At 51.6% G+C, this 26,704-nt stretch overlaps 1 protein-coding gene across 4 annotated transcripts in view; it reads left to right on the top strand.

Moving 5' to 3' along the window:
- Window positions 1-3,978: 3,978 nt before the first annotated feature.
- OTUD5 (OTU deubiquitinase 5) overlaps window positions 3,979-26,704 on the top strand; it is a 28,374-nt gene continuing 5,648 nt past the window's right edge. The window contains exons 1-6 of one of the 4 annotated variants that reach the window (XM_040442557.1): window positions 3,979-4,520; window positions 16,243-16,333; window positions 24,483-24,547; window positions 24,636-24,792; window positions 25,604-25,752; window positions 26,410-26,595. In XM_040442557.1, the coding sequence (XP_040298491.1) occupies window positions 4,074-4,520; window positions 16,243-16,333; window positions 24,483-24,547; window positions 24,636-24,792; window positions 25,604-25,752; window positions 26,410-26,595 (1,095 nt within the window). In that variant the 5' untranslated portion in view covers window positions 3,979-4,073. Of the gene's footprint in view, window positions 4,521-16,239; window positions 16,334-24,482; window positions 24,548-24,635; window positions 24,793-25,603; window positions 25,753-26,409; window positions 26,596-26,704 lie in introns of all 4 variants that reach the window. The other 3 variants (XM_040442558.1, XM_040442559.1, XM_040442556.1) reach the window with 3 other exon arrangements.

The following is a 26,704-nucleotide window of genomic DNA, read 5'->3' as shown; positions in this document are numbered from 1 at the left end:
GTGCAGACAGCCTATCACACACCTTATATACTCACCGAGGGATATGTGTGCAGACAACTTATCACACCCCTTATATACTGACCGAGGGATATGTGTGCAGACAGCCTATCACACACCTTATATACTCACCGAGGGATATGTGTGCAGACAGCCTATCACACACCTTATATACTCACCGAGGGATATGTGTGCAGACAACTTATCACACCCCTTATATACTGACCGAGGGATATGTGTGCAGACAGCCTATCACACACCTTATATACTCACCGAGGGATATGTGTGCAGACAACTTATCACATACCTTATATACTCACCGAAGGACATGTGTGCAGACAGCCTATCAGACACCTTATATACTGACCGAGGGATATGTGTGCAGACCACCTATCACACACCTTATATACTGACCGAGGGATATGTGTGCAGACAGCCTATCACATACCTTATATACTCACCGAAGGATATGTGTGCAGACAGCCTATCACACCCCTTATATATACCCATACCTCCCAACCGTCCTGGATGCAGTGGCTGTCCTGTGGTCCTGGAATGGGTGAGGTACGTCCCGCTCCCATAGGACGCAGAGACAGGTGCCTGTAATGGTGAAGCAAGGAGCTTTGATCATCAGAGAAGCCAGGTAAGAATTTACTGTTTGTTTTCTTCCTGTAAAGGGGGTACATATCTGGCCATAACTACTGTGAAGGGCACATATCTGGCCACAGGTCCAGCATCAGCACCTAGCAAACCCAGGCAAGTGCCGGGGCCCACTCAGGTCTATGCAGAAGATGGCTAATTTAGCCTCTATTTCTTAAATGCTTCTGCCGGGATTTGAACTCACAACCTTCTACATTAGAAGCAAGAACCTTAACCACTGAGATATGGACTGTGCTAGAAAAACCCTGTAGTTTCTAATGTATTAGGTATTCCTATACAGCAGAAGTATAATGTTATATATTTCTTTGTAATTGTAAAAAAATGTATGGCAGAAAATAAATGTGTAATTACTAAAAAAAATACATATATACAGTACAGACCAAAAGTTTGGACACACCTTCTCATTGAAAGAGTTTTCTTTATTTTCATGACTATGAAGGCATCAAAACTATGAATTAACACATGTGGAATTATATACATAACAAACAAGTGTGAAACAACTGAAAATATGTCATATTCTAGGTTCTTCAAAGTAGCCACCTTTTGCTTTGATTACTGCTTTGCACACTCTTGGCATTCTCTTGATGAGCTTCAAGAGGTAGTCCCCGGAAATGGTTTTCCAACAGTCTTGAAGGAGTTCCCAGAGATGCTTAGCACTTGTTGGCCCTTTTGCCTTCACTCTGCGGTCCAGCTCACCCCAAACCATCTCGATTGGGTTCAGGTCCGGTGACTGTGGAGGCCAGGTCATCTGGCGCAGCACCCCATCACTCTCCTTCATGGTCAAATAGCCCTTACTTTCAACGTTTTCCCAATTTTTCGGCTGACTGACTGACCTTCATTTCTTAAAGTAATGATGGCCACTCGTTTTTCTTTACTTAGCTGCCTTTTTCTTGCCATAATACAAATTCTAACAGTCTATTCAGTAGGACTATCAGCTGTGTATCCACCTGACTTCTCCTCAACGCAACTGATGGTCCCAACCCCATCTATAAGGCAAGAAATCCCACTTATTAAACCTGACAGGGCACACCTGTGAAGTGAAAACCATTTCAGGGGACTACCTCTTGAAGCTCATCAAGAGAATGCCAAGAGTGTGCAAAGCAGTAATCAAAGCAAAAGGTGGCTACTTTGAAGAACCTAGAATATGACATATTTTCAGTTGTTTCACACTTGTTTGTTATGTATATAATTCCACATGTGTTAATTCATAGTTTTGATGCCTTCATAGTCATGAAAATAAAGAAAACTCTTTGGATGAGAAGGTGTGTCCAAACTTTTGGTCTTTTTCTGTATATAAAATCATACTTCTGATATACAGTGCTGCCCATAATTATTCATACCCCTGGCAAATTTTGATTTAAATTTACTTTTATTCAACCTGCAAGTTAATTTTTGACGGGAAATGACAAGATAATAAGACGATGTACAAGAGGCATTATTGTGGGGGGAAAAAAACATTTCTCAGCTTTTATTTACATTTGAGCAAAAAGTGTTGAGTCCAAAATTATTCCTACCCTTCTCAATAATCAATAGAAAAGGCTTTATTGGTTATTACAGCAATCAAACGCTTCCTATAATTGCAGACCAGCTTTTCGCATGTCTCCACAGGTATTTTTTCCCATTCATCTTTAGCACTGAGCTCCACATCTTTCAGGTTGGAGGGTCTTCTTGCCATCACCCTGATCTTTAGCTCCCTCCACAGATTCTCCAGTGGATTAAAGTCTGGACTCTGGCTGGGCCGCTCCAAAACGTTAATGTTGTTGTCTGCCAACCATTTCTTCACCACTTTTGCTGTGTGTTTTGGGTCGTTGTCATGATGAAATGTCCACTGGTGCCCAAGGCCACGTTTCTCTGCAGACGGCCTGATCGATGTCGTTGAAAATCCTCATGTGTTGCTCTTTTTTCATGGTGCCGTTTACTGTGATTAGGTTCTCTGGTCTATTGGCTGAAAAACACCCCCAAAGCATTAGGTTCCCACCACCATGTTTGACAGTGGGGATGGTGTTCTTTGGGTTGTTTCATCTGACCATAACACAGAAGACCAGAAGTCTTCTTCTTTGTCCAGATGAGCTTTTGCAAAGGCCCAGCGAGCTTTTGTGTGCCTTATCTGGAGAAGTGGCGTCCTCCTTGGTCTGCAGTGCAGTGTGCAGTGTCCGTTGGATTGTCTGCCTTGAGACATTGCCACCAGCAGAGCCCAGATTCACCAGGGCGGCCTTGGTGGTGATCCTTGGATTCTTTTTCACCTCTCTATCCTCCTTGCAGCACAGGTGTCACTTTTGGCTTCCGACCACGTCCTCTGAGATTTTCCACAGTGCAGAACATCTTGTATTTTTTGCTCAAATGTAAATAAAAGCTGAGAAATGTTTTTTTTCCCACAATAATGCCTCTTGTACATCGTCTTATTATCTTTTGGGAGACACCTATGTCATTTCCCGTCAAAAAATTACTTGCTGGTTGAATAAAAGTAACTTTAAGTCAAAATTTGCCAGGGGTATGAATAATTATGGGCAGCACTGTATATGAATGCGTAATATGTGGGAAACTACTACTAAGGTTTTTAGCCATAATATATGTACAGCAGATTAACGTGAAGCTCTGTAGCCCAGTGGTTAAGGTTCTTGACTTCAATATAGAAGGCCGTGAGTTCGAATTCCGGCAGAATTGTGGGATTTGAAATAGAGGCTAAATAGGCACCAACCTTTTTAATTTGTATAACTATTATTTTTTGTCTGACCAGGAAGCCCGCGCTTCCGTTTTTTTAACACTCTCAGATGCCGTGGTGACATTTGACAAATGCCACAAGGGGGCCCACTGAGATTTATCGCCCAAGGGCCCACATGTACCTGGAGCCGGCCCTGTCTGGCCATAACTACTGTGAGGGGCACCTATCTGGGTATAACTACTGTGAAGGGGGCAAATGTGAGCATTACTGTTGTGAGGGGGCACATCTGGGCATAACTATTGTGAAAAGGCACATGTGGGTATAACTTTAGTGTGGGCATTACTACGTGGGGAGATTAATAAGGGCAGTGGGTGCATATAGCTAGGTATGTTTGGGCGGAAGTGAGTCAATATTATCAGAGAACACTCTTTATTAATAAAGTTGATTAGAATATATACATATATATGAGCTCTATGTACATTATCTGACATTCACTTCCTATAGCCTCTGTCCTGGGTCTGCAGAGGCTGTTACCATGGTAACCCCTGGTTGCAATAGAGGCCTGGAACGCAAGCACGGACGCGCTGACGACAGAGCGGCACGCGCCGCATTAGGTCCCACCTCTTTGTTTCCTCACCAATCAGGGGTAGGGATACGCCCCGTCACGTGGTGTAGGAGGACGCGTTGCGTAGGGACGTTCTGCCCGGTCCGGCGGTCGGTGTGACGCAGGCTCGGTGTCCGGTGAAGGTGACCGATGACCATCCTCCCCAAGAAGAAGCCCCCTCCCCCCTCTGACCCGGAGGACGGGGACAGGAGCGGCGCCGGCGGGGGTGACTCGCATTCTCATTCGCGTTCCGGTGCTCGTCCTCGCTCCTCCCCCCCTCCGCGATGGGCCCAGGCCTCGCCTCCGCCCGGTGCTGGTGGTCAGGGGGGGGCGGGTTCGGCTCCAGACGGTCTGGGAGGCCTTGGTTGTTGTTGTAACGGGGCGGGGATAGGACCCGGAGGCTGCTGCTCTGGGCCCGGACACAGCAAGAGGAGGAGGCAGGGGGTGAGCGGACCCGGGGGACCGGCGGAGAGAGGACTGGGGCTCCCCGTGGCCGGTAACACCCCGGACCGGGAGGATGGAGCCGGAAACAATAGCGAGGACGAGTATGAGACGGCGGCCCGCACCGAATCCATGGACCCGGACATGGCGGAGCAGGTGAGGCGGGGCCGTCAGAGGGGGAGGGGCTGTCATGTCAAAGGGGTGTGTGTGGGGGGAGGAGCTGTCAAATGGGGGTGTGGGGGAGGAGCTGTCAAATGGGGGTGTGGGGGAGGAGCTGTCAAAGTGGGGGTGTGGGGAGGAGCTGTCAAAGGGGGGGTGTGGGGGAGGAACTGTCAAAGTGGGGGTGTGGGGGAGGAGCTGTCAAAGTAGGGGTGTGGGGGAGGAGCTGTCAAAGTAGGGGGGTGGGGGGAGGAGCTGTCAAATGGGGGTGGGGGGAGGAGCTGTCAAATGGGGGTGTGGGGGAGGAGCTGTCAAAGGGGGGGTGTGGGGGAGGAGCTGTCAAAGGGGGGGTGTGGGGGAGGAGCTGTCAAAGGGGGTGTGGGGGGAGGAGCTGTCAAAGGGGGGGTGTGTGGGTGAGGAGCTGTCAAAGGGGGGGGTGTGGGGGAGGAGCTGTCAAAGGGGGGGGGTGTGGGGGAGGAGCTGTCAAAGGGGGGGTGTGGGGGAGGAGCTGTCAAAGGGGGGGTGTGGGGGAGGAGCTGTCAAAGGGGGGGTGTGGGGGAGGAGCTGTCAAAGGGGGGATGTGGGGGAGGAGCTGTTGTGTCAGAGGGGGGGCTCTACAGTCACATGACATCCTGGTTGATTTGCTGTTGACACTCTGGGTCAGGTCCGGTTGAGGGGCCCCTGGCTGCTCACATGTGGGGGTCTCATCTGACCTGTTCTGTTAGGTCACAGGGAGACTCCTGGTCAGGCCGGGCGGCACCTTATAGTGAGGTGACAAACACACGGCTGTTGCGCGAGGATCGGGGCTCCGCAGTCTCGGGGGCACAGTTTTCACTGACATGAAGCTGGTGTTGGTGTCACCCCCTTGGTCTCCATGATGGCATCTGTCACTGCTGGGACATGACAGGAGTGTGCGGTGGTCACCTGCCGGTCCTGGCTTTTGTGTCCATAAACATCCTAATCTGCTGACCCCCTGCCCGCCCCCCTAGTGCTCCTCTCTGCTGACCCCCTGCCCACCCCCAGCGCTCCTCTCTGCTGATCCCCTGCCCACCCCCCCAGTGCTCCTTTCTGCTGACCCCCTGCCCACCCCCCCAGTGCTCCTTTCTGCTGACCCCCTGCCCACCCCCCCAGTGCTCCTCTCTGCTCACCCCCTGCCCGCCCCCCCTAGTGCTCCTCTCTGCTGACCCCCTGCCCGCCCCCCTAGCGCTCCTCTCTGCTGACCCCCTGCCCGCCCCCAGCGCTCCTCTCTGCTGACCCCCTGCCCACCCCCAGCGCTCCTCTCTACTGATCCCCTGCCCGCCCCCCTAGCGCTCCTCTCTACTGATCCCCTGCCCGCCCCCCTAGCGCTCCTCTCTGCTGACCCCCTGCCCACCCCCAGCGCTCCTCTCTACTGATCCCCTGCCCGCCCCCCTAGCGCTCCTCTCTACTGATCCCCTGCCCGCCCCCCTAGCGCTCCTCTCTGCTGACCCCCTGCCCGCCCCCAGCGCTCCTCTCTGCTGACCCCCTGCCCGCCCCCCTAGCGCTCCTCTCTGCTGACCCCCTGCCCGCCCCCAGCGCTCCTCTCTACTGATCCCCTGCCCGCCCCCCTAGCGCTCCTCTCTACTGATCCCCTGCCCGCCCCCCTAGCGCTCCTCTCTACTGATCCCCTGCCCGCCCCCCTAGCGCTCCTCTCTGCTGATCCCCTGCCTGCCCCCCTAGCGCTCCTCTCTACTGACCCCCTGCCCGCCCCCAGCGCTCCTCTCTGCTGACCCCCTGCCCGCCCCCCAGTGCCCCTCTCTACTGATCCCCTGCCCACCCCTCAGTGCTCCAGACAAAAAAAAAAATACCTAGTAGCTATTGGCTCCTGAACTGAAAAATTTAGGAGCCAAATCGAAACCAAATCAAAATTTTGGTAACGTGACAACGCTACGCCGATCAGATCGGTGGAGGGTTGTTTCGATACCAAAATTTTGATTCGCTTTTGTCACCATAAAAAGTATTGCGATACTCAATACCACGCAAAAAATAAAATAAAAACACCAAAAAAGTTGCGTGCATTTCACATTTTATAAAAAACTTTCGGCCCATAATAGAACAGTCCTCTCCTATTTTTTGGGGTGACAAAAAAATGGCGAATCGCATGGTTTTCATTTATTTATTTCTGTTACGGGGCTCACTGCATAGGAGATATTATTTTTTAATAATTTTATAGTTTGGACTTTTCGGACGCAGCGCTGGGTAATATGTTTATTTATTATAGAGAAAATGACTGGGCACACCTAAGGATACTTAGTTGCTAATGTTTATTAGATAAAAGGACAATAAGTGTAGTGAAGTAAATAATATCAGATATAAACTTGCGACAGTAAAATTATGTAACGTGTGTACATAGAGCAACACTTCATATAAAGCTCTATGTATTTGTAGTTGACGGGCGCATTGATCACTAATAAAATAGCGGTACAATCTGTGACCAATAGCTACACTCCAGGTACAAATAAATAAGTAGATAGGATTAATGCATAAAAGACAACCTCATATAAAAGCAACAATATATATAAGTGAAATACAGTATAATATAGACAAGTATAGTCTAGATAAGAGTGTTAGTCTTGATGAGAATAAGAGCCGCAAACTAAAGGTAAAATATAATATGATATAATATACTAAAATGTAGAAGTTCACTGTCCTGGAGAGATCATAAAGGTCCAGGTAAAACAAATGTCAGTTCGGTATAACAGAAGCGGACCCTGACAGGGCAAAGATACCGTTTATAGTGAATGGTATCTTACTCCGTAGCTGACTCGGCGGCGTCCCGCTTTCAGTCAGAGAGGAATCCCACAAGAAGATGGTAAATAAGTTTAGGAACAGTCTTAGGCCTCTTTCACACGGCCGTTTTTTTTTCCCGTTTCCTGGCCGTTTTTTGCGGTCCGTATAAGGTCCGTATACGGAACCATTGATTTCAATGGGTCCGCAAAAAAAACGGAATGTGTTCCGTATGCATTCCGTTTCCGTTTTTCCGTTTTTCCGTTCCGTTTTAACATAGAACATGTCCTATATTTGGCCGCAAATCACGTTCCGTGGCTCCATTAAAGTCTATGGGTCCGCAAAAAAAACGGAATGCATACAGAAGTGCATCCGTATGTCTTCCGTATCCATTCCGTTTTTTGCGGATCCATCTATTGAAAATGTTATGCCCAGCCCAATTTTTGCTATGAAATTACTGTATACTGTATTTGCCATACGGAAAAACGGAACGGAAAAACGGAACGGAAACGGAAACACAACGGAAACAAAAAACGGAACAACGGATCCGTTTAAAACGGACCGCAAAACACTGAAAAAGCCATACGGTCGTGTGCAATAGGCCTTACCGGTTTTTTGGAGGTTCCTCACGTGTGGAAGGAGCCTCTGCTGTCTATCGGAACTTTGCTGTTTTTCACTGTAATCAGGTAGAACCCCCAGTAGATGTTTTGGGTCACCTGTTAGTTGTTAGTTTGCTGCACGCGGTCCCGCTTGTTTCATGCGGTTGCGATGTCGCAGCTCCAGATAAAAAGTTTCAGACCAGCTTTTTAAAGACGATGTGGACTTGTTCCTCAATAGGGTCAGTGTGGTGCACTCACACAAAGTAGAACTTGGGGGGGTCAGACCAGACGCGTTTTGGGGCTAAAGTATCCCCTTCTTCAGTGGCTATCCGACCTCCCCAAAAGACCTTTCTTTTATGCTCCACAAAGGAGCTTTGCAAAACCCGGTTCGTGTTCTGATTCCGGAAGTCCTATAGAAGTGATTGTCCCATCAAACATTATATGTTTTCTTTATCGATATAGTAGAGCGGCTTATCTTATTCCATTTGTTTCAACCATTAGTTGTATATGTCCACATCTGTAAGTATCATATTTAGTTATTATGTTAAATAACATTAGGATAACCTTGCGGTTCACTTGCGGTTTATTTTAAATATATGTTGTGACTGCAGAAGCGGCTAGACGAGTAGTGTCTGCATATATAAACATGTGGAAAACTTTCCAAAAACATTACCAGTACATATATAAATATCTATATAGTAAATATATTAAAAAATATATTAAAAAACCTACAAAATTCATTTATAGAAATCCTTGTTGTTTTTTATTTTTAATTATTCATTATTTCTAGAATAATGAAAACAAACAGCAAAAGAAAAGAAAAGAAGATAAAGGGTTTCCTAATCAACCAGATATTTATAATATAAATAGGTCAAAACTAATAGTATATGTACATTCTGGGGTACCCAATTGTATATCTAATGTAATGTATATTTGTATATTCATGGAAATAGATGTAGACATTAGTGTATGTTCACAAATAGATCTACAGTATGTTTTCTAGAGATCCAGAAACATTATGTATCCCAGCATTTTGTACGTGTACAAAAAATGAAAAAAAATTTTGAAAATTTTTTGTTTGTTTTGGATATTTTTATTCAATAATGTTATAGATCTAGAGAGGATCCCCTAAAAGTGACAGAAATACATAAAAATCCATAAAAATTTCAAAAAAATCCATAAAAAATTTTTCCTCAAAAAATCCATAAATTTTTTTTTTCTTTTTTATACGAAGGAATTTTTCATTATTTCATTAACTGACAAGATTGAGGCAGTGGCATATGAAGTCGATAGATGTAACCTGTTAGAGCTCCTTTGTGGAGCATAAAAGAAAGGTCTTTTGGGGAGGTCGGATAGCCACTGAAGAAGGGGATACTTTAGCCCCGAAACGCGTCTGGTCTGACCCCCCAAGTTCTACTTTGTGTGAGTGCACCACACTGACCCTATTGAGGAACAAGTCCACATCGTCTTCAAAAAGCTGGTCTGAAACTTTTTATCTGGAGCTGCGACATCGCAACCGCATGAAACAAGCGGGACCGCGTGCAGCAAACTAACAACTAACAGGTGACCCAAAACATCTACTGGGGGTTCTACCTGATTACAGTGAAAAACAGCAAAGTTCCGATAGACAGCAGAGGCTCCTTCCACACGTGAGGAACCTCCAAAAAACCGGTAAGACTGTTCCTAAACTTATTTACCATCTTCTTGTGGGATTCCTCTCTGACTGAAAGCGGGACGCCGCCGAGTCAGCTACGGAGTAAGATACCATTCACTATAAACGGTATCTTTGCCCTGTCAGGGTCCGCTTCTGTTATACCGAACTGACATTTGTTTTACCTGGACCTTTATGATCTCTCCAGGACAGTGAACTTCTACATTTTAGTATATTATATCATATTATATTTTACCTTTAGTTTGCGGCTCTTATTCTCATCAAGACTAACACTCTTATCTAGACTATACTTGTCTATATTATACTGTATTTCACTTATATATATTGTTGCTTTTATATGAGGTTGTCTTTTATGCATTAATCCTATCTACTTATTTATTTGTACCTGGAGTGTAGCTATTGGTCACAGATTGTACCGCTATTTTATTAGTGATCAATGCGCCCGTCAACTACAAATACATAGAGCTTTATATGAAGTGTTGCTCTATGTACACACGTTACATAATTTTACTGTCGCAAGTTTATATCTGATATTATTTACTTCACTACACTTATTGTCCTTTTATCTAATAAACATTAGCAACTAAGTATCCTTAGGTGTGCCCAGTCATTTTCTCTATATTCAATTCCCTTTCAACAGCGGGGTGACGCTGTAGGACTGAGAGCACCCTTTTTTGGTGTGTCTACCACCCTGTGCATCCGACTAATATATTTATTTATTGTTTATATATTTAATATGTAAAATTGGGAAAACGGGGATTTAAACTTAATATTTTAGGGTACTTTCACACTTGCGTTTTTCTTTTCCGGCATAGCGTTCCGTCCTCGGGGGCTCAATACCGGAAATTAACTGATCAGGCATATCCCCATGCGTTCTGTATGGAGAGCGATCCGTTCAGGACGTCTTCAGTTCAGTCATTTTGACTGATCAGGACGGAGATAATACCGCAGCATGCTACAGTTTTATCTCCGGCCAAAAAACGGAAGACTTGCCTGAATGCCGCATCCGGCATTTTTCTCCATAGGAATGTATTAGTGCCGGATCCGTCCTTCCGGTCTGCACATGCGCAGACCGGTAAAAATGTGTAAAAGATACAAGACGGATGGATCCGCATCCGGATGCGTCTCACAGATGCTTTCTGTCACATCCAGATCGGCGGATCCGGCAGGCAGTTCCGACGACGTAACTGCCCGCCGGATCACGCTGCCGCAAGTGTGAAGAGTGCTTGTGTTTTTTTTTTTTTACTTACTATCAGCCCCCTTAGGGGCTGGAACCCTTGTCCTATTCGTGAGGTGAACGCATTGCACCCGCACTGATTTCTGACCCATTCATTTCTATGGGGCTGTGCACATGAGCAGTGATTTTCACGCATCACTTGTGCGTTGCGTGAAAATCGCAGCATGCTGTATGTTGTGCGTTTTTTTTTCGCAACGCAGGCCCCGTAGTTAATGGGGCTGCGTGAAAATCGCAAGCATCCGCAAGCGAGTGTGGATGCGGTGCGATTTTCATGCACGGTTGCTAGGATGACAGTCTATTCACTGTGTTATTTTCCCTTATAACGTGGTTATAAGGGAAAATGATAGCATTCTTTAATACAGAATGCTTAGTAGACGGTCAATTGAGGGTTAAAAAAATAAATAAAAATGAACTCCCCTCCTCCAATTGATCGCGCAGCTGCCGGTCTCCTGTTCTTTCTTCAGGACCTGTCAAAGGACCTGTGGTGACATCACTGTGCTCATCACATGGTACATCACATGATCCATCACCATGGTACTGGACCATGTGATGAGCTCAGTGACGTCACCACAGGTCCTGAAGAAAGAACAGGAGACCTGCAGCTGCGCGATCAATTGGAGGAGGTGAGTTCATTTTTAGTTGTTTTTTTAACCCTCATTGGCACTTTCCACTGTGCCACCAATGTTTATTATACTTAGGTGTTGGGGGGGGGGGGCGGGCGCACTGCGCCACCAATGAAGATAACTGACCTGTTAATACAAATACAGGAGGCGGGTGCTGGAATCAAATAGCCGGTGTTCTGCCAAATCTCTATACCTTGCGAAAAGTCTATACCGGAAGTGACCCGGCCGCACAGGAATCAGCTGAAGGAGGGTGTGTGCGGCGCAAGCGCACATCCACCAGCTTAGCAAAGAATTATTGCAGCGCCGCGATAGAAGTACTTCGAACACCGCGCATGCGCACTTAGGGATATAGAGATTTTGCAGCGCAAAATGTTTCATCAGATCCCCCTACCCTGAGTGCGCAGGCGCCCACAAATCATCAGTTGCAGTTCAGCTCTACTATGTGGTGAGCTCTGTATCCAGCACTCAGCTCTGCGGTAAGGATGAACTGCAACTGATGGTTTGTGGGCGCCTGCGCACTCAGGGGTAGGGAGATCTGATGAAACATTTTGCGCTGCAAAATCTCTATATCCCTAAGTGCGCATGCGCGGTGTTCGAAGTACTTCTATCGCGGCGCTGCAATAATTCTTTGCTAAGCTGGTGGATGTGCGCTTGCGCAGCGCCGCGCACACCCTCCTCCAGCTGATTCCTGTGCGGCCGGGTCACTTCCAGTATAGACTTTTCGCAAGGTATAGAGATTTGGCAGAACACCGGCACCCGACCTCTATGACAGGGAGCTGTGATCCGCTGCAGTTAACCCCTCAGGTGCCGCACCTGAAGGGTTAACTGCCGCTGATCGCAGCTCCCTGTCATAGAGGTCGGGTGCCGGCTATTTGATTCCGGCACCCGCCTCCTGTATTTGTATTAACAGGTCAGTTATCTTCATTGGTGGCGCAGTGACCACAGCCCCTCCTCCTCCTCCCGTCTCTCTTCTTATTGGCGGCGGCAGCAGCAGAAGGGGGAGGGAGAGACTCCACTGCGCTGCTGAGAAGAACATCGGCGGCGGGGAAGAGAACTATCATCTCCGGTGCCCGCCGCTGTATTCAACTGCAGAGCTGCGGTGGCGGGTCTAGTCGCAAATGCCCACCCCCCAGTTTCCCTCTCTGCTGACCCCCTGCCCACCCCCCCCAGTGCTCCTTTCTGCTGACCCCCTGCCCACCCCCCAGTTCTCTGCTGACCCCCTGCCCACCTCCCAGTGCTCCTCTCTGCTGACCCCCTGCCCACCTCCCAGTGCTCCTCTCTGCTGACCCCCTGCCCACCTCCCAGTGCTCCTCTCTGCTGACCCCCTACCCACCCCCAGTGCTCCTCTCTGCTGACCTCCTGCCCACCCCCCCAGTGCTCCTCTTGCTGACCTCCTGCCCACCCCCCTAGCGCTCCTCTCTGGTGACCCCCTGCCCACCCCCCTAGCGCTCCTCTCTGCTGACCCCCTGCCCACCTCCCAGTGCTCCTCTCTGCTGACCCCCTGCCCACCCCCCAGTTCTCTGCTGACCCCCTGCCCACCTCCCAGTGCTCCTCTCTGCTGACCTCCTGCCCACCTCCCAGTGCTCCTCTCTGCTGACCCCCTGCCCACCTCCCAGTGCTCCTCTCTGCTGACCCCCTGCCCACCCCCAGTGCTCCTCTCTGCTGACCTCCTGTCCACCCCCCCAGTGCTCCTCTCTGCTGACCTCCTGCCCACCCCCCCAGTGCTCCTCTCTGCTGACCTCCTGCCCACCCCCTAGCGCTCCTCTCTGCTGACCCCCTGCCCACCCCCCTAGCGCTCCTCTCTGCTGACCCCCTGCCCACCTCCCAGTGCTCCTCTCTGCTGACCCCCTGCCCACCTCCCAGTGCTCCTCTCTGCTGACCTCCTGCCCACCCCCCTAGCGCTCCTCTCTGCTGACCTCCTGCCCACCCCCCTAGCGCTCCTCTCTGCTGACCCACTGCCCACCTCCCTGTGCTCCTCTCTGCTGACCCCCTGCCCACCTCCCAGTGCTCCTCTCTGCTGACCCCCTGCCCACCCCCCTAGCGCTCCTCTCTGCTGACCTCCTGCCCACCCCCCCGTGCTCCTCTTTGCTGACCCCCTGCCCACCCCCCCGTGCTCCTCTTTGCTGACCCCCTGCCCACCCCCCCCTGCGCTCCTCTCTGCTGACCCCCTGCCCACCCCCCCTGCGCTCCTCTCTGCTGACCCCCTGCCCACCTTCCAGTGCTCCTCTCTGCTGACCTCCTGCCCACCCCCCCGTGCTCCTCTCTGCTGACCCCCTGCGCTCCTCTCTGCTGACCCCCTGCCCACCCCCCCTGCGCTCCTCTCTGCTGACCCCCTGCCCACCCCCCCTGCGCTCCTCTCTGCTGACCCCCTGCCCACCCCCCTAGCGCTTTTCTCTGCTGACCTCCTGCCCACCCCCCCAGTGCTCCTCTCTGCTGACCTCCTGCCCACCCCCCCAGTGCTCCTCTCTCCTGACCTCCCTCCCACCCCCCTAGCGCTCCTCTCTGCTGACCTCCTGCCCACCCCCCCAGTGCTCCTCTCTGCTGACCTCCTGCCCACCCCCCCAGTGCTCCTCTCTGCTGACCTCCTGCCCACCCCCCCAGTGCTCCTCTCTGCTGACCTCCTGCCCACCCCCCCAGTGCTCCTCTCTGCTGACCTCCTGCCCACCTCCCTGCGCTCCTCTCTGCTGACCCCCTGCCCACCTTCCAGTGCTCCTCTCTGCTGACCTCCTGCCCACCCCCCCGTGCTCCTCTCTGCTGACCCCCTGCCCACCCCCAGTGCTCCTCTCTGCTGACCTCCTGCCCACCCCCCCAGTGCTCCTCTCTGCTGACCTCCTGCCCACCCCCCCAGTGCTCCTCTCTGCTGACCTCCTGCCCACCCCCCCAGTGCTCCTCTCTGCTGACCTCCTGCCCACCCCCCCAGTGCTCCTCTCTGCTGACCTCCTGCCCACCCCCCTAGCGCTCCTCTCTAGCCCTACTAGACCTCATGTCTGGAGTTCCTGGAGACAGAGCCCCTTTCAGAGGTCTACATATGGTGGGCACTAGAGGTGGCACTGCACGGCCTCCCAAAGCCAGGGCTTGCGGCCCCCACTTACTGAATTATGCGTCATATGCTGCCCAGTGATTTGTCATATTGTAAAGCGGGGTTTTATGGGGGGATGTTGGGACCCCTCACGTAGAGCCTCAGAACAGCGAGGAGTCCTGGCCTCTGTGCCGGAGCAGCCCTTTAACTCTTGTCAGGTTGGGGTCTCCTCTTCCTGCATTTTTTGACGATTGGGATTGGGATCTACAACCTCTGGCTCACCAGGCGTGGTGAAACCTACAACTCCCAGCATGTGCACATCTGCTCGGCTCTTCTTGGAACTTCCAGAGAAGTGAATGCTGCATGCTGGGAGTTGTAGTTTGACCACAGCACTGGAGGTTGCTGAGCCTGATCTAAAGCCGAATCTGCACCTGAAACCTGCAGGCTAACTCCGCTGTGCTGCAGGCGGATGATGGGAGGCATGCTCCGGGATTTTATAGCCTCTGGACGCCCCATTAAGTATTGGAGCCGATTTTTGGGCTAGCTACGTGTGAACACCGCCATGCACAGGGTGCCGGAGAAGTGCACGCAGCCTTTACTGTGTTTCTGATTTCATGGATTCTGTGGAATATTTTAGAGGGGGGGGGTTGACTTCATCTTACGTTCTCCGTACCCCACTTGTGTGAACATAGCCTTTGCATGCATGGATTGGTGTAAGGACACCGGTCTGAACGTCCTGTTAGATCCTGGGTGAGAGCTCAGATCTTGGCTTGTAATACAGGGGCAGGTGCCATTTCTGCTATATTTCCCCCCTGCCCCCCCCCCCCCCCCCAAAAAAAGGGCAAAAAAAATAACTCACTGCCTCCCATTTGTTCACTGTTTGCATCCAGTGAGATAGAACTGCGCTCTTCTGACCACCAGGTGGCGCCCTTATCCAGGATTATACAAAGCAAGCTCCACAATAAATCCCTCGGCACCGAGCAGCCCCCGCTCCGCGAGCTGACACCGGATATGCAGAGAGAGGCCGAATAGTATCACGGGAGAACCCGATTCACCCTATAGCCACACACTTGCGGTTGCGCTGCTTTTCTTGGATGGTGATGTAGTTTACACGAGTATTAACTGTCAACCAACCTACCCAGCAGTGAAGTAAATCGACCACTGGGGGGCAGTATTGTATGAACTCCGCTATCCAGGCTCTGCTGGGCTTCCCCCATACACGTTGCATTGTCATAGTTTCACCTTTTAAAAACCGCAACTGTAGGGGGCAGGCAACCACCCCTGTCCAGGACGGGCACAGGTGGGGAGTACGTCCTCAGCCCCCATAGCAGGTAGTGACCTCCTCCGAAGACTCCTTTCAGGCCCATGAGTTGTCGGAGGAGGCGCCGAGGTCATTACTGAATCTTCCTAATCGTGTCTTAGGCTTTGTGTCGTTTAGGATCCCCCCCCCCCCCCCCGGATGGTTACAAAGCAACTTTCTAATCGACTTTGTGCATTGTCTTTAAGACATCTGCTAGCTGTCAGTGAATGGAACGCGCTCGTTGCCATCCCCAGACTGTAAACTGGCGCGCACCTTTTCCTTCTCTCGCGCCCCCCACCATACCAGAGCGAGGTGCGTCGTCAGGGGTATGTCCTTGGGTGCGTCATGGCGTTCAGATGGAAGCCGCGACGCGGGTGTGAACAGAGCCGCAACTGCATCTACTCGGCTGCAAGAGGTTCTTGCCACCTGGACGAATGTTCCCATTCACTGACAGCAAGCAGAAATCCAGACAGCGTTAGACGTCTTTCAAGTTCACATTTTAATTTCTAATCTTTCTCCAGCAGGAGACCTGGTTTGAGAAGGCTTTGCAGGAGAAGAAGGGCTTCATCATCAAGCAGATGAAGGAAGATGGCGCCTGTCTGTTCAGAGCTGTGGGTAAGTCGCGGCTGTATCTGCCGTACACACAAGGATCGGGCATGCTGGGTTATTCACGTGCTTGATCCTTTGTTCTCATTGAGGATAAGCGGCGGCTGTGTCCTCTGGCAGCTGCTTATCCCCCTCCAGTATAGAAGTAAACGCGCACTCTCGGCCCGTCTGCAGCGTCTGACAGCCAGGGTGTGTGCACGGCAACCCGCGGTCTGCAGCGACCACCATAGGACGCTAGGGGTTGTAGTGTCCCAGTTTGCCGAGCAGCGGGTCGCCTGCGTGGATGCGTGAGATATTCGAGGCGTTTCCAGTGACTCAGCAGCCGGATCGTGGAATGGTGACTCAGCTGTGAGGAATCCTGATGTGTTTTGGCCGCGCGGACAGCGGGGGGCGCTAGTCTCTCTTCCCTCCTGCGTGAGTTAATCAGACACAACAGGTGCCGCAGACAGCTGGGTGCTGGCAGATAGCGTCCTCCTCGTACCGTGGGTATAGCAGGATTTCTTCATGATTTGTGCTATTTACATATGAGGGGCATCATTACTCGCCATACTCTTTATCGCATGGAGATCAAGTTGCGCATGCTCAGTGTGCTCCCATTCACTGCGGGGTGCCTCTGGGATCTGACTTGCCTATGGGCTATGCCACCATTGTGCGAGACGGGCCAACCCCTTTAAGTTATTGATGAGCTATCCTCAGGACCGACAGAGGGCGGGCAGGCGCTGGAGACAGAGCACTGCACCTCAGCTCCCATTCATTTCAGTAGGAGCTGAGCTGCAGTTCCTCATCATGGCCACTACACAGTGTGTGGCGCTATCTGCTTCTAGGTCCGCGCTGGCAGCTGCTGGGTTTTGGACCCCCCACCGGTCTGAAACGGATGACCTATACAGTGAGCGCTCTGCAGGTTATTGACTTCTGTTAATAATATATGACAGGAAAATGCTGTAAAACCGCTGTCTGTGTGTCCGGCTATGAAAGCCATAAAGGAGGGCTCTCCACTTGAAAAGCCTTTTTTGTATCTCGCCGTGGCCCATGGTGCTACACTTTAAAAGGCATTTACCACCTATCTGCAGGTTAGTTAATAAGCGTATGACTGCTGGGACCCCCACGATCACTAGGACAGGGGTCCCGAACACCCAGTTCTGGAGGCATTTGGAGTAAAGTATGGCTCAGTTGTCAGATTCAATGACTATGGGACTGACGGACCTACCCGAGGACTGCACGTGGCCCCTCCATCAGTCACATGGCGCCGTATGGAGATGGCTTGTGGCCGTCTGCTGTGAATGGAGTAAAGTTTTTTGCAATAAAGTATCATAACGGTTTTCAAACTTGCTGTCAGTGAATGGAAGCATTCTTTTTTCGCCATCAGTAGCTGAAACCTGTCCAGCCGCAGGGTTTGTTGCAGTGTATGGCGCCGATAGATGTCACCTAGATATGTGTGATCAAGACCTGGTCAGGGTACATTTTTTTTAGCCTCTAAATGGAGATAATGATTTTATTCACTGGCAGCAAGCAGAGATCTAGCATGTGCGGAGGAATTTACACACCAAATCTATCAGAACGTGGCAGGACTTTTCATGATGACAGTGTCAGATTTTCCCGGCCGCTTTCTTACCTGCTCTTGGCTTCCTGTTTTTGTGGCCGTTTTGCCGCCCTGACTTGGGGGAGGGGAGTTTTCCACCTGAATTTCCAGTAGCTGTGATCGATGTCACCTCTGTGATTACCCAGATAATATACAGGAAGTCAACGTGACATCACAATTTCCCTTTACAACCGGCTGCCTTCAAAAGGTCACATCAAAAGGACATGTTTGTGGGTGTAGAGCCAAAACGTGGTGACCACGTGAGCGATGACGCTGTGCGATTGTCTTCTGATGTATAAGAGTGATGTCACTGCTGGGGTAGGAGGAGGGAGAAGGGTGATGTCACTGCTGAGGAAGGAGAAGGGTGATGTCACTGCTGGGGTAGGAGGAGGGAGAAAGGTGATGTCACTGCTGAGGAAGGAGAAGGGTGATGTCACTGCTGGGGTAGGAGGAGGGAGAAGGGTGATGTCACTGCTGAGGAAGGAGAAGGGTGATGTCACTGCTGGGGTAGGAGGAGGGAGAAAGGTGATGTCACTGCTGGGGTAGGAGGAGGGAGAAAGGTGATGTCACTGCTGAGGAAGGAGGAGAAAGAAAGGTGATGTCACTGCTGGGGTAGGAGGAGGGAGAAGGGTGATGTCACTGCTGAGGAAGGAGAAGGGTGATGTCACTGCTGAGGAAGGAGAAGGGTGATGTCACTGCTGAGGAAGGAGAAGGGTGATGTCACTGCTGGGGTAGGAGAGAGGAGATTAATGTCATTGGGTGGGTAGGATGAGGGGGAAGATCGGGCAGAGGTGTGATATTACTGCCGCTGTAGGATCGGGCAGAGGTGTGATATTACTGCCGCTGTAGGATCGGGCAGAGGTGTGATATTACTGCCGCTGTAGGATCGGGCAGAGGTGTGATATTACTGCCGCTGTAGGATCGGGCAGAGGTGTGATATTACTGCCGCTGTAGGATCGGGCAGAGGTGTGATATTACTGCCGCTGTAGGATCGGGCAGAGGTGTGATATTACTGCCGCTGTAGGATCGGGCAGAGGTGTGACATTACTGCCACTGTAGGATCGGGCAGAGGTGTGACATTACTGCCGGTGTAGGGTCGGGCAGAGGTGTGATATTACTGCCGGTGTAGGGTCGGGCAGAGGTGTGATATTACTGCCGCTGTGGGATCGGGCAGAGGTGTGATATTACTGCCGCTGTAGGGTCGGGCAGAGGTGTGATATTACTGCCGCTGTAGGGTCGGGCAGAGGTGTGATATTACTGCCGGTGTAGGGTCGGGCAGAGGTGTGACATTACTGCCGCTGTAGGATCGGGCAGAGGTGTGACATTACTGCCGCTGTAGGATCGGGCAGAGGTGTGATATTACTGCCGGTGTAGGGTCGGGCAGAGGTGTGATATTACTGCCGGTGTAGGGTCGGGCAGAGGTGTGAAATTACTGCCGGTGTAGGGTCGGGCAGAGGTGTGATATTACTGCCGGTGTAGGGTCGGGCAGAGGTGTGATATTACTGCCGCTGTAGGATCGGGCAGAGGTGTGATATTACTGCCGGTGTGGGATCGGGCAGAGGTGTGATATTACTGCCGGTGTAGGGTCGGGCAGAGGTGTGATATTACTGCCGCTGTAGGGTCGGGCAGAGGTGTGATATTACTGCCGGTGTAGGGTCGGGCAGAGGTGTGATATTACTGCCGGTGTAGGGTCGGGCAGAGGTGTGATATTACTGCCGCTGTAGGATCGGGCAGAGGTGTGATATTACTGCCGGTGTAGGGTCGGGCAGAGGTGTGATATTACTGCCGGTGTAGGGTCGGGCAGAGGTGTGATATTACTGCCGCTGTAGGGTCGGGCAGAGGTGTGGGATTATAGTTGCAGGTAGGTTCCCCATAAGCAGAAATCTTAGTTTATAATTTGCTCTTCTTGTGAGGAGTTGTCTTTCTAGGAAGTTGCTGCTCTTGGCTGTCGATAGGACTCCGGCGCCTCTCCCTCCGACTGCAGCCCCTGATAAGTTTATCACCTCCGACAGCCCGAGCTCTGTGTGCTGCCTGCAGATTAAAGGAGTCTTCTTCCGGTTATATCAAGTCCCCTGTCCGCAGGATAACTATTAGATCGGTGGGGTCTGAGCTCTGGGCCCCCACTGATCCTGAGAAAGGGGGTTCTCCGGCTGCTCGAATGTCTAACCGTCTGCTCTGTTCCTTTTTGGGGACTCCATGGGGTGCTGGGCCCCTGTTCTCAGGATCAATGAGGGTACCAGCGGATGCACCGGGATTATGTGAAAGTGGCCCTAATGTGAGATCAGACGGGGTCATCAGACGGGGTCACTATCACGTCGCGTTCTCTGCATCTCCCCCAGCTTGTCCAGGATTGGAAACAGCGCCACCCCTGCCTGTGGGTTGTGTCAGATATTGCAGCTGAGCTCCATTGAAGTGAATAGGGCTGAGCTGCAATACCACACACAGCCCACGGACAGGGCGGCGCTGATTTTGGGAGAGAGCAGCCATGTTTTTCTACTCCTGTCAGCAGGACATTTGGATTGCAGTGTTGCTTGCAGTCACGTCCCCGCCGTGGTTTTGCGCCTGCGCTCGACTCGTGTCAGCTCTTTGGAATCAGCATTTTTGCGACCCAGAAAGCGGGAGCGTGTCGCCTCGTCGGTGCAGCCACCGCGCGGTTTCAGGTTCAATGAAAACATTTTCTGTGAATCCCCCGGCTTTTTGTGACCTTTCTTTTTAAGTGAAAGACAGTTCTGAGAAGCTGCTGAGGTGTGGAGGGTGCGGGGCTCTTCCCTGCTCTCGCCTCTCCATGTCTGTGCGTCTGGTGTGACCCCCTTAGTGCCACCTCGGTGGGGACTCCCTCGCTGTGGTGATGCTCTCCAGGAAGAGACCACGTGGGGCCCAGAGAGGCTGTCTGCTTTGTGTCCCCAATTAATTTTAGCGGGCGGTGCAGTCAGGACATGTTATAGTGACATCTTTTTAGTGATCTGTTTAACCTTAAAGGGGTCCTCCGACATTACATCTGACCTGCAGTGGTGGTGTCCTGATGCAAGATAAGTGGGTCACTGCTGCAGCCCCACCGCCCCCGACCCCGTCAACAGGGTGTTGATATAGGCCTGGGAGCGATGGGTAGCCATACTGTGAAGTCTGATGTTAGATGACCCCTTTAATAAGTTAAAGGGTAATTCTGGGATCCAGCAGATCCTCCTTAGTTACACAGAACTCGCCTTTAGGAGAAGGTTTGTAATATACTTATCGTTCCGTAGTCACGTAGATCGGCTGCTCAGGAACCCGGTCACATCCACTGACGTCCCGTCCGTTACCGCATTTCCGGCCTTGGCGTTTGATGTGATGTCACATCCACTGACGGGGCAAGAACCTCTCCCTCTCCTTGATGCATGTGCAAACTCCTTAGGGTACTTTCACACTAGCGGCAGGTCGGATCCGACAGGCTGTTCACCCTGTCGGATCTGTCCTGGCGCTTTTTCGCCGTGCCGCCGGACTGCCGCACCGTCCCCATTGACTATAATGGGGACAGGGGTTGGAGCTCTGGCGCAGCTCGGCAGTGCGCGGTGAGAGGCCGCCGGACTAAAAAGTCGGACATGTAGTACTTTTAGTCCGGCGGCCTTTCGCCGTACACTGCCGTGCTGCCCCGGAGCTCCGCCCCCCCCGTCCCCATTATAGTCAATGGGGACGGAGCGGCAGTCCGGCGGCACGGCGAAATAGCGGCAGGACGGATCCGACAGGGTGAACAGCCTGTCGGATCCGTCCTGTTAATCCACCAGCCTTACTGTGCATGCGCGAGGGAGAAGATTAGTTCTGGCCCCGTCCACAGTAGAAGCACGGGAAAGGACGTGGTGTCAGCGGAAGAGGAGCGGAACGCGACCAGCTCAGGGGAAGAAGCCCCCTTTAGGCTGGCCATTCACTTGTTTGAGGATGCCACCGATTTCGTCAGGAGCCGCTGACCAGCTAATATGTCTTGGGGGGTGCCGGCCCTCCACCAAAAGCAGATGTCGGGGAAAAGAATGATCAGGCTGTTTGATTTCAACATGTCTGATCCATTTATTTCCAGGGGAGATAAGCCGCTGCCAGAAATGTCTGGCATCGGCTTACTCCCCTCTTCTCGGCTGAGAATGCATGTGTATTGGAGGGATAACCGAGCTCGGGGATGCCAGCTCCCTGCATTGTATGGCCAGCTGTACAGGCGGCAGCAGACACGGGGCCCTTGGTCAGACCTGTCCGCCCCCTGATCCCAGTTCAGTCCTGACCGGTGGATGAGGGTATTTTCGGGGATGTGTCCTTTCAGTGACCAGGAGCTGGTCTCGACAGAAGTGGTCACACCCGGCAGAGAGCGTCACGGGGAAACAAGTTCATCATATGCAAATCTGTGGCGTAGGCGTCAGCGCTGATCCCCGTGTTTGCATACGAGGCATATTCCGTAGCCTCGCGCCTCGTCTCAAGTGAAGCATGCAATGCTGCTGTCACATTAGCACCCTCACCAGGTGCAGAGGACGAGCCGTGACCCGGCACTGGTCATAGGTGGGGGGGGGGGGGGGGGGGACGTAGGGTGCACTATTGGTTGTCCCCTAGGATATTCCAGTCAAAAGCGATGACCCCGTATCCACATCTGCTAGATTGGTGGGGGTCCGGGACTCCCTCTGCTCGCCTGGGCACCCCGGGCTCTCTTACCCGCCCATCCATCCGCTCCTGACCAGCGGGCCCTATTCTGACCACCAGCATTCGGACCCCAGTTATGAACTGTCCGCTGGGAATGGTGCTGATTCCTTCTGGGTGGAATACCCCTTTACAGCAGAAAACGCAAGGATATTCACCAAAGAGTGTGACGCGCCATTGGTTCCTGCAGACTGGAAGCTTCACTAGCGCCTGCCCAGGACCTTTCACTCAGAGATCAGCAGTGGATTGGTTCTGGAAGGTGATGTTGAAGGCCACTTATACTGTGACCGGGAGTCGGTGTTCAGTCTGTAGTCCATCCCGTGTCCGCCATGATTGACCCTGTGGGCCGAAGCACACACCTTTAGGGACTGCAATCACGTTTAAACATGTATTTTTTTGCCCCGTCCTCAGCGCAGAGAAGGGGTTCACGAGACGCGCCTACATTTTATTTTTCCCGGGGCACGGCGTATGTTGTGTTTACAGTTGGCACTGACCCACTTTCCGCCCCGCGGCGCTCGGTGCGCGCACGTGTCTGACACTTCTCTCCACTCCGAGATGTTTGCAGCACTTGTATACACGGCTTCTGTTGTGGTTTCCTGTTATAAATTCCCTCCGCGCGGGGGGAGACGCAGCCCCTCCAGTCTATTGGCCCGGAGTAACCACCTCGCTAGCCCCCCCCTAACTTCTAAGAAAGTTGGTCATGTGACGAGCGGGAAGAGCTGCCATGTATAGCCCTCGTTAGCATATCGCATATTGTTTACATCCAGTGTGGTTTCACTAGGCGGCTTATCGCCAGATCTGCGGTTTGGGTGATTATTTTTTTATAGTTATTTTTTACACTGTGTATATATATATTGGTTACTATGTGTCATGTTATGTTTTTGTGGTCTTGTAACTGTGTTGCCCTTTTAATCTATATAATGACCAGGCCAATATAACTTAAAGGGGTCTTCTGAGATTTTAATACTGATGACCTATCCAGTATCTGATCGGTGGGGGTCCGGTGCACCAGGCAGTGAAAATGTCATCACACCTGGTTCTATCAATCCTAGTGCAGGGTGCGCAGCAGTTGCAGAGAGAGCAGAGCCTCTAGGTGCAATGGCAATGCCCCCGTTGCTCCTAGAGGCTCATTTGCATATATTAACCAAATTTTTCTCAGCAATGCGGGCACATATAAACACGGAACCAACACAGACGTCTTCAGCTGCCAAGCGCGCATGTAACAGGTCAGCCAGTGTCATAGGGACAAAACTGCTGACAGATGCCCTTTAACAGCCAGATATCAGGTGTAGATCTTTAGGTTAAAGGGGTTGTCCCATCTGGAAGCCGCTTCTATCACGAGAACGGGGCCGTACCACGAGTGCACATGCGCAGCGTCCTCTCGATTCACTGCTATAGGATGCCCAAAAATAGCCAGGCGACCGCACAAGACATGCGAGGGTCACCCCTCCGTTTACTCCTACAGGACGCCTGAAAGTAGCTGAGCTTTTAAAAGTCCCATAGCAGTGCATGGAGAGAGCCATATCTACGCAGCGACGGGCCCACAGCTACCAGACCTTTATGGCATATCCTATTGATCCAGGGGGAATAGCCTTTTGAAAAGGGTTGGCTGCTTTCTTCCACAAACACAGCGCCACGCCTGCCCACAGGTTGTGTCTGGTATTGCAACTCAGTCCCATTCACTTCAGTGGAGCTCAGCTGCAGGAACGCCTGTAACCCACGGGCAGGAGTGGTGGGGTTTTCTGGGTCTCCAGTTACCTTGCGGGTGTCGGTATGATATACGTCACCTCCCGTGTTGGATTGTGATGAAATTGATCTTGTGGGAGCGCGTGCGCTTGTGAACGGGGAAGATTAGATTGCACAAACATGTATGAATCGGAGGCGGCGTGACATGTGAACTTCATCGCGTTCTTCTGCTCTTCCTTCCAGCCGACCAGGTCTACGGCGACCAGGACATGCACGAGGTGGTCCGGAAACACTGCATGGATTACCTGGTAAGAGGGGCTCTGGGGGTCCGCAGTGACAGCGGCGGTGGAGCATCTTTTTATACGCCTCCCATCTTTTGCTTCTTTTGAATTACAGATGAAGAACGCGGACTACTTCTCCAGCTACGTGACAGAAGACTTTACCACTTACATCAACCGGAAACGGAAAAACAATTGCCATGGTAACCACATAGAGATGCAAGCCATGGCGGAGATGTACAACCGGCCCGTAGAAGTGTACCAGTATGGAACCGGTGAGGACATTCTGCCAGGTCTAAAGCTGCCCGTTCGCCTCTAGACTCCCTCGCACACATGCATGCTGGTCGGAGCCTCTGACTATGGGCCTTGGCTATGCTGGAGGCCCTCATGGCCCTGCCGAAACTGGCGGGTTTGATTGACAATCACCTAATGTGTCTGGGGGCCCTAAATAATCGAAAAAAATCACAGTACCGGGGCCCTCCTTTTCCGCTGCACGTCCAATGATTCATTGGTTCTTAGATGGCCGCTGGGTATCTTTAGTCCGAGACAAACCCCAACGTGCTCCACAGTTGCTGGCTATCGGGGCATGATGGGAGTATTAGTTCTACATAACATTTCTCTAGACTCTGTATAGCGATGAGAGAATTTATTTATCATAATGAGCCGGACTGTCCTCCGCCATTTGATTGACATGGCCGGGGGGGCGTCTCGTCTGCCCCTGGCAATCTGAGTAGCGGCACAAGCACAGAAGCTCTACTTCTGCTGTCGGGGCATCGACTGCGCGTGCTGACCGTCCCGGGTGGCAGCGCATGAACAGTGCTGCTTCAGTAAAGGAAATAGAGGCGCCACCTTGTGTCGCTACTTGAGCAGCGGTGCAGGGACGGGCGAGACGTCCGCCCTGTTAATCAAGCGGCAGGGACAACCCCTCGCAGGTGAAGAACTCATTATGATGGACCAATCGGTTCTTGTAGTATCGCCAGTGGGACGTGGTATGCTTTAGGCTATCCTTGGCCTGCCACGGATTTGTAGCTTTAGGCCACGTAGAGCTTTTCTCTTCCATTCAGCTCTTTGCTTTCTGTTTTCCAGAACCAATCAATACATTCCACGGGATCCAGCAGAATGAAGACGAGCCAATCAGAGTGAGCTACCATCGAAACATCCACTACAACTCCGTGGTCAACCCCAACAAGGCCACAATAGGAGTAGGCCTGGGCCTACCATCTTTCAAGCCTGGGGTGAGTAAAGCTACTTTCACACTGGCGTTTTGGCTTTCCGTTTGTGAGATCCGTTCAGGGCTCTTACAGACGGTCGAAAACGGATCAGTTTTGCCCTAATGCATTCTGAATGGAAAAGGATCCGTTCAGAACGCATCAGTTTACCTCCGTTCTGTCTCCATTCCGCTCTGGAGGCGGACAAGCAGCCTTTTGGTGTCCGTCTGACGATGCGGAGGCAAACGGATCCGTCCTGACACACAATTTAAGTCAATGGGGACGGATCCGTTTTCACTGACACAATCTGGCACAATAGAAAACAGATCCGTCCCCCATTGACTTTCAATGGTGTTCAAGAGAGATCCGTTTTGGCTATGTTACAGATAATAGAAAAGCGTGCGTTGCTGGGACCGGTCGTCACCACTTGGTGGTCAGGGGAGTAGGAGGTACACAATGCATGAGGTGAGGTCTGTGGGAAGGAAAGGATTGCGCAGTTGGAATCCAACATACCCGATCCTTCTCTCCCCTGACATCAGCGTAGTGGTGGAGTCAGGAGGTCCCCATACAAAATAGATGGTTGGCCTGGGTGAAACAGCGTAGATCTACTGTATATGGCCGGCGTTAGAGCCCTATGAATGTAAGTGTCCGTGTCTTAAGGGTCAAGGTGGATTTTGTGTTCAGTACGCAGATCAGTCCCTGATGAAGAATGCCATCCGGACCTCAGAGGAATCCTGGATTGAGCAACAGATGTTAGAAGACAAAAAGAGGGCCACAGACTGGGAGGCCACGAATGAGGCGATTGAGGAACAAGTGGCACGGGAATCCTACCTGCAGTGGTTACGGGACCAAGAGAAACAAGCCAGACAGGTAACATTACACGCTGCGTGCTCTCGATTTCCTGTCTGCTTCCAGTCGTCTTGCTGCATCTTATTTCTGTTGACTGCAGTCATGTGCGGCTTCTCCGGGACCAGGTAAG

Source organism: Bufo bufo, chromosome 8 (assembly GCF_905171765.1).
Source record: "Bufo bufo chromosome 8, aBufBuf1.1, whole genome shotgun sequence".
Lineage (NCBI taxonomy): Eukaryota > Metazoa > Chordata > Amphibia > Anura > Bufonidae > Bufo > Bufo bufo.
This window is presented reverse-complemented; position numbering and strand designations above follow the sequence as displayed.